Below are 12,693 nucleotides of genomic sequence, written 5' to 3'. Positions count from 1 at the left end.
AAGATCCAAAATGTCTCAGCCAAGAAGCACAGGGAAATGACAAAGTCATTCCTGCTTTTAGATCCCAAAGATAAAGATGGTGGCGTTTTTTAGGTTTGGGTATGTTTGTTTGTTTGTGATTTCCAGTTTTGTACTGTTGTGGTCAGGAAAGATGCAGGACAGGATTTTAATCTTTAATTCACGGAGATTTGTTTTGTGGCCTAACATGGCATCTACTCAGGAAAATGTTCCATGTGCACTTGAAAAGAATGTGTATTCCACTGTTTTTGGATGGAATGTTCTAGATACATCCGTTAGGTCCGTCTGGTCCAATGTGTCATTTAAAACCACTGTTTCCCTTGTTGATTTTCTGTCTGGACGACCTGTCCAATGTTGTAAGTGGGGTGTTACAGTCCTTTATGTCTATTAATAGTTGCTTTATATATTTAGGTGCTGCCGTGTTGGGTGCATAAATATTTATAATTGTTATATCCTCCTGCTGGATTGTCTCCTTTATCATTATATAGTGTTCTTCTCTGTTTCTTGTTATAGCCTTTATTTTAAAGTCTATTTTGTGCCATATAAGTACCAGTGCCCCAGTTTTCTTTTGCTTCCATTTGCACAGCAAAAAGATGGTTTTCTGTGTCAGAAAATTCCTGGAACAGCATTTGAAGGCAGAGGCTGTTTCGGTCTCCTGTTTTTAATTAAATTAAATTTAATTTCTTAAATTTGCTTCCCATTTTGTTGTTTTTTTTTTCTTAAGACATAAACAATGCAAAGTATAGTCTTTGTAATCACTACAAACCACAAAGCTCTGCTACTTGAAATAAATGAAAAAGTTCTTGAAAAACAATTATTATCTCTACTGGCAACAATGAAAAAAAAATAGCACTTATATAACACATTTCATCACCAAATTGATTCCAAAATTAAATCAGTTAGCTTCAGGGTCTACCCTGTTCACTTCTCTTTGTGGCTGATAAGTTAGACAGGAACATTCTCAGATAAGAAACTTTGAAGAAAAAAAAATGTTTCCCCAGGATCTTTCAATTGTTAAGATTCCTAAATTTGCTTACTGTAAAATGCAAGCCTTTCTTCTATATCTTGACCATATTTCCCAAGACCCTTGAAAACTAATGGACACCTTTATGTATAAGATTACTCACTAAAGCATTGCCTGTAATTGCAAAAATAATAATAATAATAATTGACAACAATGGGGAATTGGCAAATTATGGCACGTCCGTACAATGGAATACTATGCAGCTGGAAAAATTAGAAAGCACTTTATTTTTGTTAAAGAAGCATCTCCAGGGGCACCTGGGTGGCTCAGTCGGTTAAGCGGCCAACTTTGGCGCAGGTCATGATCTTGCAGTTCGTGAGTTCAAGCCCTGCATTGGGCTCTGTGCTGACAGCTCAGAGCCTGGAGCCTGCTTCGGATTCTGTATCTCCCTCTCCCTCTGCCCCTCTCCCACTCGCACTCTGTCTCTCTTAAAAATGAATAAACAACGGGGCGCCTGGGTGGCTCGGTCGGTTAAGCATCTGACTTCGGCTCAGGTCATGATCTCACGGTCCGTGAGTTCAAGCCCCGCATCAGGGTCTGTGCTGACAGCTCAGAGCCTGGAGCCTGTTTCAGATTCTGTGTCTCCCTCTCTCTCTGCCCCTCCCCTGTTCATGCTCTCTCTCTGTCTCAAAAATAAACGTTAAAAAATTAAAAAAAAAAAAAAAAAATGATCTCCAGGGGCACCTGGCTGGCTCAGTCAGTAAAGCATGCAACTCTTGATCTCAGGGTTGTAAGTTCAAGCCCCATGATGCTGGGTGAAGAGATCACTTACAAACATAATCTTAATAGAAAAAAAAAAAAAAAAAGGTATAATCTAACCTGCTCTAATTCTCCCTTATGTAAACAGAGACATCACTCTGGCCCCTTAGCTGCTAGTAACTTACTTTTGAATATAAACAGTACAACTACACAGTGCAAGCAGATTTTATGTTTATGAATTTTAAGGCTCTTGAAGACTACTTAGGGGGAAACAAATATCATTACCTGCATCTGAAAAAAAGCATAAGGCAAAATCTAGGTGGCTTGCTTAAGATCAACCAGTAAGTTAAAAGAGAGACACATTAAAACTTAAAAAAAAAAAATCCTGATGTTTTATTTATTTTTTAGAGAGTGCAAGCGAGGGAGGAGCAGAGAGAGAGGGAGACAGAGGATCAGAAGCGGGCTCTGTGCTGAGAGCAGAGAGCCCAACGTGGGGCTTAAACTCACAAACCGGGAAAACATGACCTGAGCCGAAGTCGAACGCTCAACCGACTGAGCCCCCCAGGTGCCCCAAAACTTGACGTTTTAAAAGTCTCCTCAAAACTCCTTTTTTAGGGGCACCTGGGGGGCTCAGTTGGTTGAGCGTCCGACTTCGGCTCAGGTCATGATCTCACACTCCCTGAGTTCAAGCCCCGCATTAGGCTCCGTGCTGACAGCTCGGAGCCTGGAGCCTGCTTCCGATTCTGTGTCTCCCTCTCTCTCTGCCCCTCCCCTGCTCATGCTCTGTCTCTCTCTGTCTCAAAAATAAATAAAAACATTAAAAAAAATTTTTTTAACTCCTTTTTGAAGGGTATGTGTAGGTGCGCGTGTGTGAGCATCCACACGAGGAAAAAGACATAAAATCATTACATTTTTAGCCACGATCAAATTCTTACTTATTCAGAAATATATGATCATCTAATAACTGTCAAAAAAGGTGCTAAGCATAAAAATACAGGTTTAAAAATATATATACTACGGAAGAACAAGTAGCCCAGCTGGGAAGAGAGAAGGTATCTAGGCAGGAGAAGGGATGCCTGGACTGAACCTTGAGGCATGAAGGGCATGTATCAGAAGGAAAACGGGAAGAAACCTTCCCATTCATGCAGAAGCTCAAGAATAGGGAATAGGGAAGGCCTGTGTGTAGCGGGAGAGGAGTGCTCGTGGCAGGACACGCAGGCTGAACAGAAGGCTGGCCCTAGTTTGGGCAAGGGCATGTAGAGCACTCAGAAGAGTTTGGACTTCTAACTACAGGCGGCACGCTATAAAGAAAAAGAAAGAAGGAAAGGCAAAGAAGGAAAATGCAAGGTTCCAAAAAGATACCAAGAGAGGATCTAAGGGAACAAAATAAGATTTGTGAAGCAAAGTTAAAGGGCCAGAGGTTACTCAGCCTTCACATCGGAGGACGACAGGGAGAACAAGCAGCCCCACAGAGAGGGAGGGGAGAGGCTGAGTAAGAACTAAGAGAAGGGAGCAGACGCCCCAGTGATTTAAAGTAGGCAGAACTGCAGACATCCAGATGAAGATCATTTCTTGAAGCAAAGAGGGGCATCTCATTTTCAGGGAATGTGCCGCGAGAGACGCTCACTTCCATGATGTGGTCCCAACACGGTCCTGTTTGACCACCTCAGAACGGTGTATGCCCCTTTCAATACTTGCGACTCCATTAGTGTCAGTCTATAAATATATAGTCACACTAGGGGCACCTGGGTGGCTCAGTCAGCTAAGCATCTGACTCTTGACTTCGGCTCTGGTCATGATCTCACGGTTCATGAGTTCAAGTCCCGGGCCAGGCTCTGCGGCTAACGGCGTGGAGCCTGGTTGGGACTCTCTCTCCCCCTCTCTCCGCTCCTCCCCTGCTTGCACCTGTGCGTGTGCTTGTGCACACGTTGTGGCTCTCTCTTGCTCTCTCTCTCTCCCAAAATAAATAAATAAACTTAAAAAAATAAATAAATAAATACAGTCATAGCAAAAATTCAAAACACCAAACATGCTTTACTTGAGATAATCAGAGGAAACACGTCTAAATCACAAAATACTTTTTTTAAAAATTCGTGCTGTTATTTCTTTTTCAAGTTTTATTTATATTTTTAGTAATCTCTACCCCCGATGTGGGGCTTGAATTCATGACCCCAAGATCAAGAGTTGCATGCTCTTACAACTGAGCCGGCCAGGTGCCCCAGTGCTATTATTTTCTAATTCACGTACTAAAGCCAAAGTCTGACCAAATATTACCAATAATATATAAACTTTACCACCGTGGGAGTAGTATTGCTTATGGGCAACCTACTTGCTTAATGTAAGTCAAGAATTTGCACTGCACTCGTGAATTATAAACTACTTAGCTATTTTCTTCATTTAAGAAAAAAAAAAAAAGAGCAGTGACAGGGGCACCTGGGTGGCTCAGTCAATTAAGCGTCCAACTTCGGCTTGGGTCATGATCTCACAATCCATGATTTCTGGGGTTTTTTTTAATGTTTTGGGTTTTGTTTTTTTTTTTTTTTTTTTTTTAATTTTTTTCAACGTTTTTTATTTATTTTTGGGACAGAGAGAGACAGAGCATGAACGGGGGAGGGGCACAGAGAGAGGGAGACACAGAATCGGAAACAGGCTCCAGGCTCCGAGCCATCAGCCCAGAGCCCGACGCGGGGCTCGAACTCACGGTCCGCGAGATCGTGACCTGGCTGAAGTCGGACGCTTAACCGTCTGCGCCACCCAGGCGCCCCTTGGGTTTTTTTTTAACGTTTATTTATTTTTGAGACAGAGAGAGAGACAGAGCATGAACGGGGGAGGAGCAGAGAGAGAGGGAGACACAGAATCGGAAGCAGGCTCCAGGCTCTGAGCCATCAGCCCAGAGCCCGACACGGGGCTCGAACTCACGGACCGTGAGATCGCGAGATCGTGACCTGAGCTGAAATCGGACGCTCAACCGACTGAGCCACCCAGGCGCCCCTCACAATCCATGAGTTCAAGCCTCACGCCAGGCTCTCTGCTGTCAGCACAGAGCCCACTTCAGATCCTCTGCCCCCCTCTCTCTCTGCCCCTCCCCTGCTCACGCTCTCTCTCTCTCTCAAAAAAAAAAAACATTAAAAAAAAATTTTTTTAAAGCAATGACACATTTAAGCAGAGCCCTGAAACTTACAGACAGCAACTGACCACAAATTCCACAACTATAGAGTTTAAATCAGCGCCTACAAAATATCAACGGCATGACATTGGAAGGGAAAGAAAATCAACTGGCAAGTAGGGTGAATGTGGACCTTTAATGGCAAATTCGTGAATCTGTTTTCTAAAAATGTAAGTGTTTCGCTGATCAAACGGGAAGGAAAGACGACCTGGTCGACGGAATCAGGTTGAGTATCCCATTGAGCACATAGCTGAACTCTGCGTGATCCTGGGCGACGAGTGCCACCAGAGCCTCGCAGCAGGCCGTTCGAACCACCGCATTATCACCGCAACACTTCTCCCACAGCAAGTTCAAAGCCGGAGTCTGAAATCAAACCAGTGATTAGAAGACACTTGCAACGAGTGCCAAAAGCATACAGAATACCCCCCGCCGTTCGTCGAATTTGTTCCCAGCAGGCTACCTTCCCTCGACAAAGACGGTGCTCTTGTCCCACCATTTGTAGAATAAACTCAAGTCAGCTCCCCAGGAGAGATAATGGATGCGTTCGGAGAGAGCAGCTCGCTCTCACCTGGTGCAAACTAAGGCGGCTGCACTCAGCCGTATGACTTGGGTCTGAGCAACACGACAAACCCAACAGGAGATCAAAACGAAGACTGGACTCTGGCGCCGGGCTCTAACCAACCCCTCTGACCAGCCACCATCCATGTCAGTCCAGCAGTTAGTCTGCGCTGTGCTCCAAATCATACCTTCAAGCCCTACGTGCGGTGACATTTTCAGAACGTGTTTCTGCTCTCCTACCACCAGACTCTACCATCTCCATGCACCCCACCCCGCCCCAACGATGTCCTTGCCCCAACTTACTCAAGTCTAACGTGGGCCCAGAGGGAAGGCAGTGAGGTAAAACAGGATACCCCCAAGTTGCCCCGCCCACGGCGACCAACAGAAGCCGAGAAGACCGTTTTGGTCAGGAAAGAAAGGGACTTTTTGCCCCCGCACACTATGAACCTGTCATCTTTGACAGAAAAGCACCAGAAGGGCACAGAAGTCAATGTAAGTGCTTTATTCTGAAAAATCCTATAAAAGCAGAGACTCTAGCTTTCACAGCTTTCTCAGGAACCCACCACCCAACAACCCCCAGGGGGTTCACTACTCATGATGAATCCACATTTGAATGTAGGTTAAGTCCATTTAGAGTTACATGCGGTTTGAGGTGTTGTTTCTGTTTTTGTTTTTTAATGTATTTAAAGAACACATAATGAAGTTATTTTTCCCGCCTTCGGACAGAACTTATTAGAAAAGTATATAATCTGAGAAAAAAAAAAATTCAGATCCTCAGCTCCCACAGAATAACTAAAAAAATGAAAATCAACATCATATTGTGCCCACTTTCCCACTGTGGCTGGCTTTGGGAGCCTTTTCAGTCTTAGGATCCCACTCTAACAGCAGGAAAGAAATATTTATATTTCTTTAATAGTCACAGCAGGAAAGAAATATTTATATTCCATTTCTTTTATTCAGAAGGAAATTTTATTCGCCTGTACAGCCAGTACCAAAGGGTTCTAAATGTCATTACTCCATTAGAAGCCACAAAAACGAAATCAGTGAATAAAAAACCATCGCCTCAGGTAATACTATGCCCTCGTGGAAGTAAGCATTCATTTATTAACAGAAGAGAAAACAGTTAGTTACAGGCATCTGACATTCAATAAATCCTGGCCGTTTAAGTAAAACCACTAGATCACCTCAGAGTACGTAACGCGATTATCGGCAGGATTAAGATCAGGGTTCTCAGGAAACCTAATTTGTGGGACTACACACAAATGCCAGACAAATGCCAATTAGAGAAGTTTGCCTCTATGCTTATTTCGACATGGCAGCGGAAGCTATAGAGAGGGGTAACCTGGAATAGCTGATCAAACGCAATGTGGCGGGGGGTGGGGAGAAAGCCACGTGCGAGAAAGTAAATCAACGGATTTCAGTTGTGAGAAACATTGTCCTATTTCCGTCACCGGTATTTTCCACAGAGTTTACCTTAGAGCACCTACTTAAGTGGAGTTTCCAACCGGGCAGGTCGAAATACACAACACCAGGTGACCAAAACCCAAGTGCTATATAGCTCGGTATAAGCTCAGCATGGCTTCCTCTCTCAGCATTCCCCTGTCCTATGCATGGTACGGACATGCATCCTTCAGCTCCAAGTACCGATGCCCGACCTTTCCCACGCAGAACTCCTTCTTGGGCCACCGTAAAGTACAAGAATTCGCCCACATCCAAATTGATCCCCTCTATATTCACTTGCTCTGGTAAACAAAAATATGCCCTCAGAGGTAATCCTACCAGCATTCTCCAAGGCCATGTCTACCCTCATTTCACCCGGGGTTATTTTTCCCTAACAGTCACCAGACTACTCCCCTTCACCCCCTCCCCCCCACCCCCCACTCCACATCTCATTCCCGGAGTCTGTCGTAACAAATTTTTTAATTGTCAAGCATTTGGAAGAAGAACATGGCAAACCAAAAAAAAAAAAAACAAAAAACAAAAAAACACCAAGGCAAGGAACGTCTCATTTCTACAGTGACCTGAACTCCGGGAGAAACAAAAGAAGTGCGGCTGGCAGCAGTATCCACATAGAACTCAAGCACGAGGTTGAATACAGACCTGGTCTGTGGATTGGTGGATCTTTTCTGAAAAACCACTTTCCTTTAGGACGGCAGCAATGAGATGACCCACAGCCTTAAAAATAAATAAATAAATGAATACATAAATAATCAGTAAATACATTGTGTGAGAGGTTCTCTCCAATTAGTGCCTTTGAAGGTAACTCATATCGATACTAGCTGATAGGAATAGGCGTGCGCCAGGCAGGCAAGTCCCATTCGTTTGAGTGCGTGATCTGCGCAAGGCACTGAATTAGGCAATTCTACGGGCATGATTTCTCATCTTCCTAACAACTCTCAAGGGAAGCCTTTTGATCCCAATAAGCAAACTACAGTTCACAGATGTTAAGAAAATTGCCAGGTTCTCAGTTCACATTGCTGTCACTTAGTATTAAAAGGTCACGCGAGATCGCTTCATCCCCTTAAACCAGGAGACAAATGAGAAACTCCACAGCTTTTGAAATCATTTTTGCATCTACATGAAATCCATCGTGCTTCATCATGCCCTTAATGAAGATGAAGAAAACCCCTCCCCCTCTTGATGACCGTGGCCCACGCCGCCGATGGGAACCAACAGGTCTCCCCCCCCCCCACCACCCCCCCCCCCCCCCCACTGCAGCCGCCGTTCTCTCCCGCTTAGGCTCTGTGATTTAATTTCTTTCTTATTTTTCTCAGAGGTTTCAGCCCTTTAATAAGCTTTTGGCCTCATGAATCTCTGAAACTTTCCCATATCCTGCTTTGGTCAAAAAGCCCGAAATTAAATCTAAGACTTTTATAGGAGGGATGATGACTTAAGTACATAAATATCATTCTTTCCTACCACCGCAACTCCATTCTAGTTCTTTGGCCCCACCCAGCACCGCCGTCTTAGAGCTGGGCGCTGGCAGCAAGGACAGCCACCCTGTGCACGGGCTGGGAAATACCTTTCCAACTCCAGCCAAGTGTTGACCCTGCACTTGGACCAACATATGATACACCTGTGAATCCCTGTCAGCCTCGCACTCACTTAAGTCTCCGGAAAAGCTCGCAGAAAAACATAGCACCCACTCCTTTGTTTCTTTTCTGTATTTCACACATCGGAAATCCTTTAAGACCTCAGCGCGTGATGATCTCAGTTTTGCAATATAAATCACTCATTTACATGAATATTAAGTTTAAGATCAATTAACTGTCTCTTACCTCCCAGTGAAAGGAATAGTAACAAGAACTGAAGACCAGTGAACAGTTTTGGTGCCCATTTACAAAATATACCATATTTCATTGACTGTAACTGGCCATCAACTGCAAGATGCACCATTATTTTATGAACCACTAAGGAAAAAAGGCTGCCAATTAAACCTATGTTATATAATGCTCCTTATAATGTAGAATTGTGATTTTCTATTAACGGAAGAGCCCTTTCAGACTCATTTAGAAAATCGTGGCCAAGTTCACAATTGTGCAAGCCACACCAACTGTGTAACAACTGCTGCCACAAATTACTAGATGCAACCCATTTTCAAAGACGTTAAAATGTGAAAAGATGTGTGTGAATCAATGAAATATGGTGCTAACACTGAGCAGTGGTTACAAAAGAACAATAAGAAGTATTCACAGAGAACAGGGCACAATTGCAAGAACCAAATAAAATGAATGTGAAACACAACAGAGACCAAAAAAAAAATTAAATTAAATTAAAAAAAAAAAAGCCACCGTTCACATTTAGAAAAGACTAGAAGAATATCAGCTTCCTGACAAACATTCCCCCACTGCCCACCAAGTTCAGCTTCTTCCTCTTGCCTTTCTATGTATCTTTCCAACAAATCAGAGAACAGAGGCTAAATTGATTTTGAAGTAACAAAATTTTAAAGTACAAAATAGGGATAAATGACCCTATACTGCTACGTAAGTTTTCCATAATAGAATAAAGAGACATCCTCGGTGAAACAATACACGTGCACTTTGCAGTTAACGTAACAGTAATGTTCTCGGTTATCTATGCTAATGAAGGGGCTGCAGGCAGGGAGAAACAAAAAACTGTGGACGGTATCCTCCACGCCTTCATCTTCCTCTTCATGGTAAGGACCTGTGCTGCACAGGATAGGATTCCAACCCAGTCAGGTAGAAGGGAATCTTGCATAAGGAGTGTTCTACTCCTCATGGAAGGGTTCCCCACTACCCAGCTAAGTCAATTCCCACAGCAGGCATCTCCGGAGTTAAGTGTCGAAAGCAGCCCAGACGCTGGGTGTCTTCCAGTCTTCGGGCAGGCTTCTGCTGGCCCCTTGGCTTCGCTCTCACAAGAAAAAACAGTAAGCTATTATGGTATCTTGACTAACCAGAATGCTTCTGGTTAGGGGAAGGCTGACCAGAAAACCACTTTTGTTTTAGCCCTAATAACTGAAAAGCTCTCTAAAATACATTGTCACCAGCCCCTGCCTACGTTAGTACATACATCAAGTTTGTTCCTCCAAGGTATTTTACTTACTGAACGTCACTACCTATCAAAATCTCTTATTCTTAATTGCCGTCCAGGGGTAAAATATACCATTTCAAATCTTAATCTCTCATACTCTGTGGATGCATAGTCATTTGCTTCTATTCCCAAAAATTAATTATAGACTAAAATAAATAAATAAATAAATAAATAAATAAATAAATAAATAATACAGATTCAGGGGCCTCCTAGTTAATCCAAGTTTTATTAGGTCTAATAGGAAAAGTATGAAATAAATAGAAGCTGAGATTGGTCAGTTTCAAATATTTACCCTCCTACATCACACACAAATTTTTATTTTATTCCATTATTTTATTTTTTTAATGTTTATTTTTGAGAGCAAGAGAGAGAGAGAGACAGACGGAGTGTGAGTGGGGGAAGGGCAGAGAGAGACACAGAATCCGAAGCAGGCTCCAGGCTCCAAGCTGTCAGCACAGAGCCCAAAGCGGGGCTTGTACCCACAAACTGCAAGATCATGACCTGAACCGAAGTCGGACACTCAACCGACTGAACCACCCAGGTGCCCCCTCATTTTCTTTTTTTAACGTAATCTCTACATCCAACGTGGGTTCTGAACTCGTGACCCCGAGATCAAGAGTCACGTGCTCCACCAACGGAGTCAGCCAGGTGCCCCTCAATATAAATTTTCAAATTAACTTACATAAAAGTTAATAAAATAATAATTATCCCCACATATGGAGTAAAATATTTAATGTTAAAAAGATAAAGTTCTATCAACAATCCACCAGCAAGGTTCAGTTGTTACCATGAAGCAAAAATAATTAAATAAATAAAAATTACCTGTGATTGGATAAGAGAATTTGGAAATTCAAACCTTTTCCTGATATCATCTGACATTTTTTATTCTCTCAGATTCTCTTACAGGTATACATGCAGACTCTGTAATCAAAACAAAAGAATACTTGTTAGTCCAGAAAAGGAGTTCAAAGCAATTACTCCTCACATAACATGAAAGCAATTCGTTTCAAAGACAACAATGGAAATAAAGCATAGGGCTCTGCAGAGTAATTGTTGCCAATCATACCAACGACTTCAGTCCACAAATGCCACAATTGATAAGTAAACAATAATGCTCAACCGCTCTTGGTTTTTCCCATTAAAGCTAATCCTGAAACAGATTAATTCGCACTATGGAAACAAACACACAAACAAACAAAAACTCCAAAAGCTCGAGCCCAAATAACGTGACTTTAAAAGTTCAACCACATGTTTGAAATAGAAACTCTTTCATGGGTCAAAACTTCCAAGGGAGAAAGACTCGAACTTCCCCAAAACTGTTTAAACTGTACCACAAGCTTTCATTTAAGCACTAATCCAACCGCTAGTGACAAGTGTAATGCCTAAGTGAGCTTTTCGCAGGAAGTATAGAAATGACCCAGAAACTCACACCATGAAACAGACTGCTCGTCTGCTAAAAGAGCAAGCAATTAGCACCAACTTTTAATATTTACATCACACCTCTCATTCCTACTGGGCTGTCAAAAAAAAAAAAAAAAAAAAAGAAAGAAAAAAGGAAAAAAGGAAAGAAGGGAGAGGAGAGGAGAGAAAAGAAAGACAAAATAGTTTTCAAGCATACAAAAAAAGATGCAGGAGGGCAAGGTGGTGAAACTATTGACAGGATTTCCTAAGGATCTCAATTTATCCAGTCCATGCAGCACTAAACCCACCAAATTACACTACTTTGAAAAATAAATTGCTTTAGCTCACCTATTTATTACAATATAACTAAAAATAATAATTAAAAATTAAAAAAAAATTTTTAATGCAGGTACTCCAGATTACCTTACAAAAATAACAGGCCATCAAACCAAGCTCTGCTGGTCTCACAAACGTCGGCGCCTTGTGTTGAACCCGTGGCTGTAACTACTTTCGTCCCCTTTTTCCAAGGCTAAATTCTCTGAAGGGATCGTTTATCCTAGCCTTCTTCTTCAACATCTAGGTCCAACTTAACTCCCTTGAATTAGACATTTCACAGCACTGAAACAGCTTATTCTCAGACTGCAAATTATGCCCCCTATCAAAATCTATCCATTAGTTTCACTCAGCTCAAAATTTCTTCGACTTCCAGATGTGTCTGTCTCCTCTTTCTTGGAATTTTCTGCTCGTTTGAATTCTGTAAGATATCAGAACAGAATTCCCCAAAGTGTGTCCCTGAGAAACACAGGGTATGCCAAGAGGGTAAAAAAAAAAAAAAAAAAAAAAAAAAAAAAAAAAAAGGATTTTGTAGGGGTGCCTGGCTTGGGCGTTTAAGTGAGGGGTTAAGCATCTGACTCGGTTTCAGCTCAGGTTGTGATCTCACAGGTTCATGAGATCGAGCCCCATGTTGGGCTCTGAGCTGACGGTGGGGAGCCCGCCTGGGATTCTCTCTCCCTCTCCCTGCCTCTCCCCGACCTGTACGAACTCTCCCTCTCTCTCCAAATAAATAAACTTTGAAAAGATTTTGTAAGGAACATATATATTCCCACCTTGGATTTTCATTCACTCATGTAACAAGTACTTATTAGGTGACTGTCTATTTGGTGTCAGGCACTGTTCTGGGTGCTTTGGTGACCATGGGAAACAAAACAGACAAAAATCCCTATACTCATGGAGCTTGGAATATTACAGAAATACTTTCTATTTTAAATACGGCAGT

General features: G+C 42.4%; 1 protein-coding gene across 3 annotated transcripts in view; it reads right to left on the bottom strand.

The window, feature by feature from the left end:
* The window catches only part of FOCAD (focadhesin), a 322,952-nt gene that overhangs the window by 280,901 nt on the left and 29,358 nt on the right, over positions 1–12,693 (bottom strand). For all 3 annotated transcript variants that reach the window (XM_042914239.1, XM_042914240.1, XM_042914241.1), the window contains exons 2-4: positions 10,839–10,937; positions 7,566–7,640; positions 5,116–5,270 (exon numbers count right to left, since the gene is read on the bottom strand). In XM_042914239.1, coding sequence (XP_042770173.1) covers positions 5,116–5,270; positions 7,566–7,640; positions 10,839–10,895 — 287 coding nt within the window. In that variant the 5' untranslated portion in view covers positions 10,896–10,937. The remainder of the gene's footprint in view (positions 1–5,115; positions 5,271–7,565; positions 7,641–10,838; positions 10,938–12,693) is intronic.

The sequence above is a fragment of the Panthera leo genome, chromosome D4 (assembly GCF_018350215.1).
Source record: "Panthera leo isolate Ple1 chromosome D4, P.leo_Ple1_pat1.1, whole genome shotgun sequence".
Taxonomy (NCBI): Eukaryota; Metazoa; Chordata; class Mammalia; order Carnivora; family Felidae; genus Panthera; species Panthera leo.
This window is presented reverse-complemented; position numbering and strand designations above follow the sequence as displayed.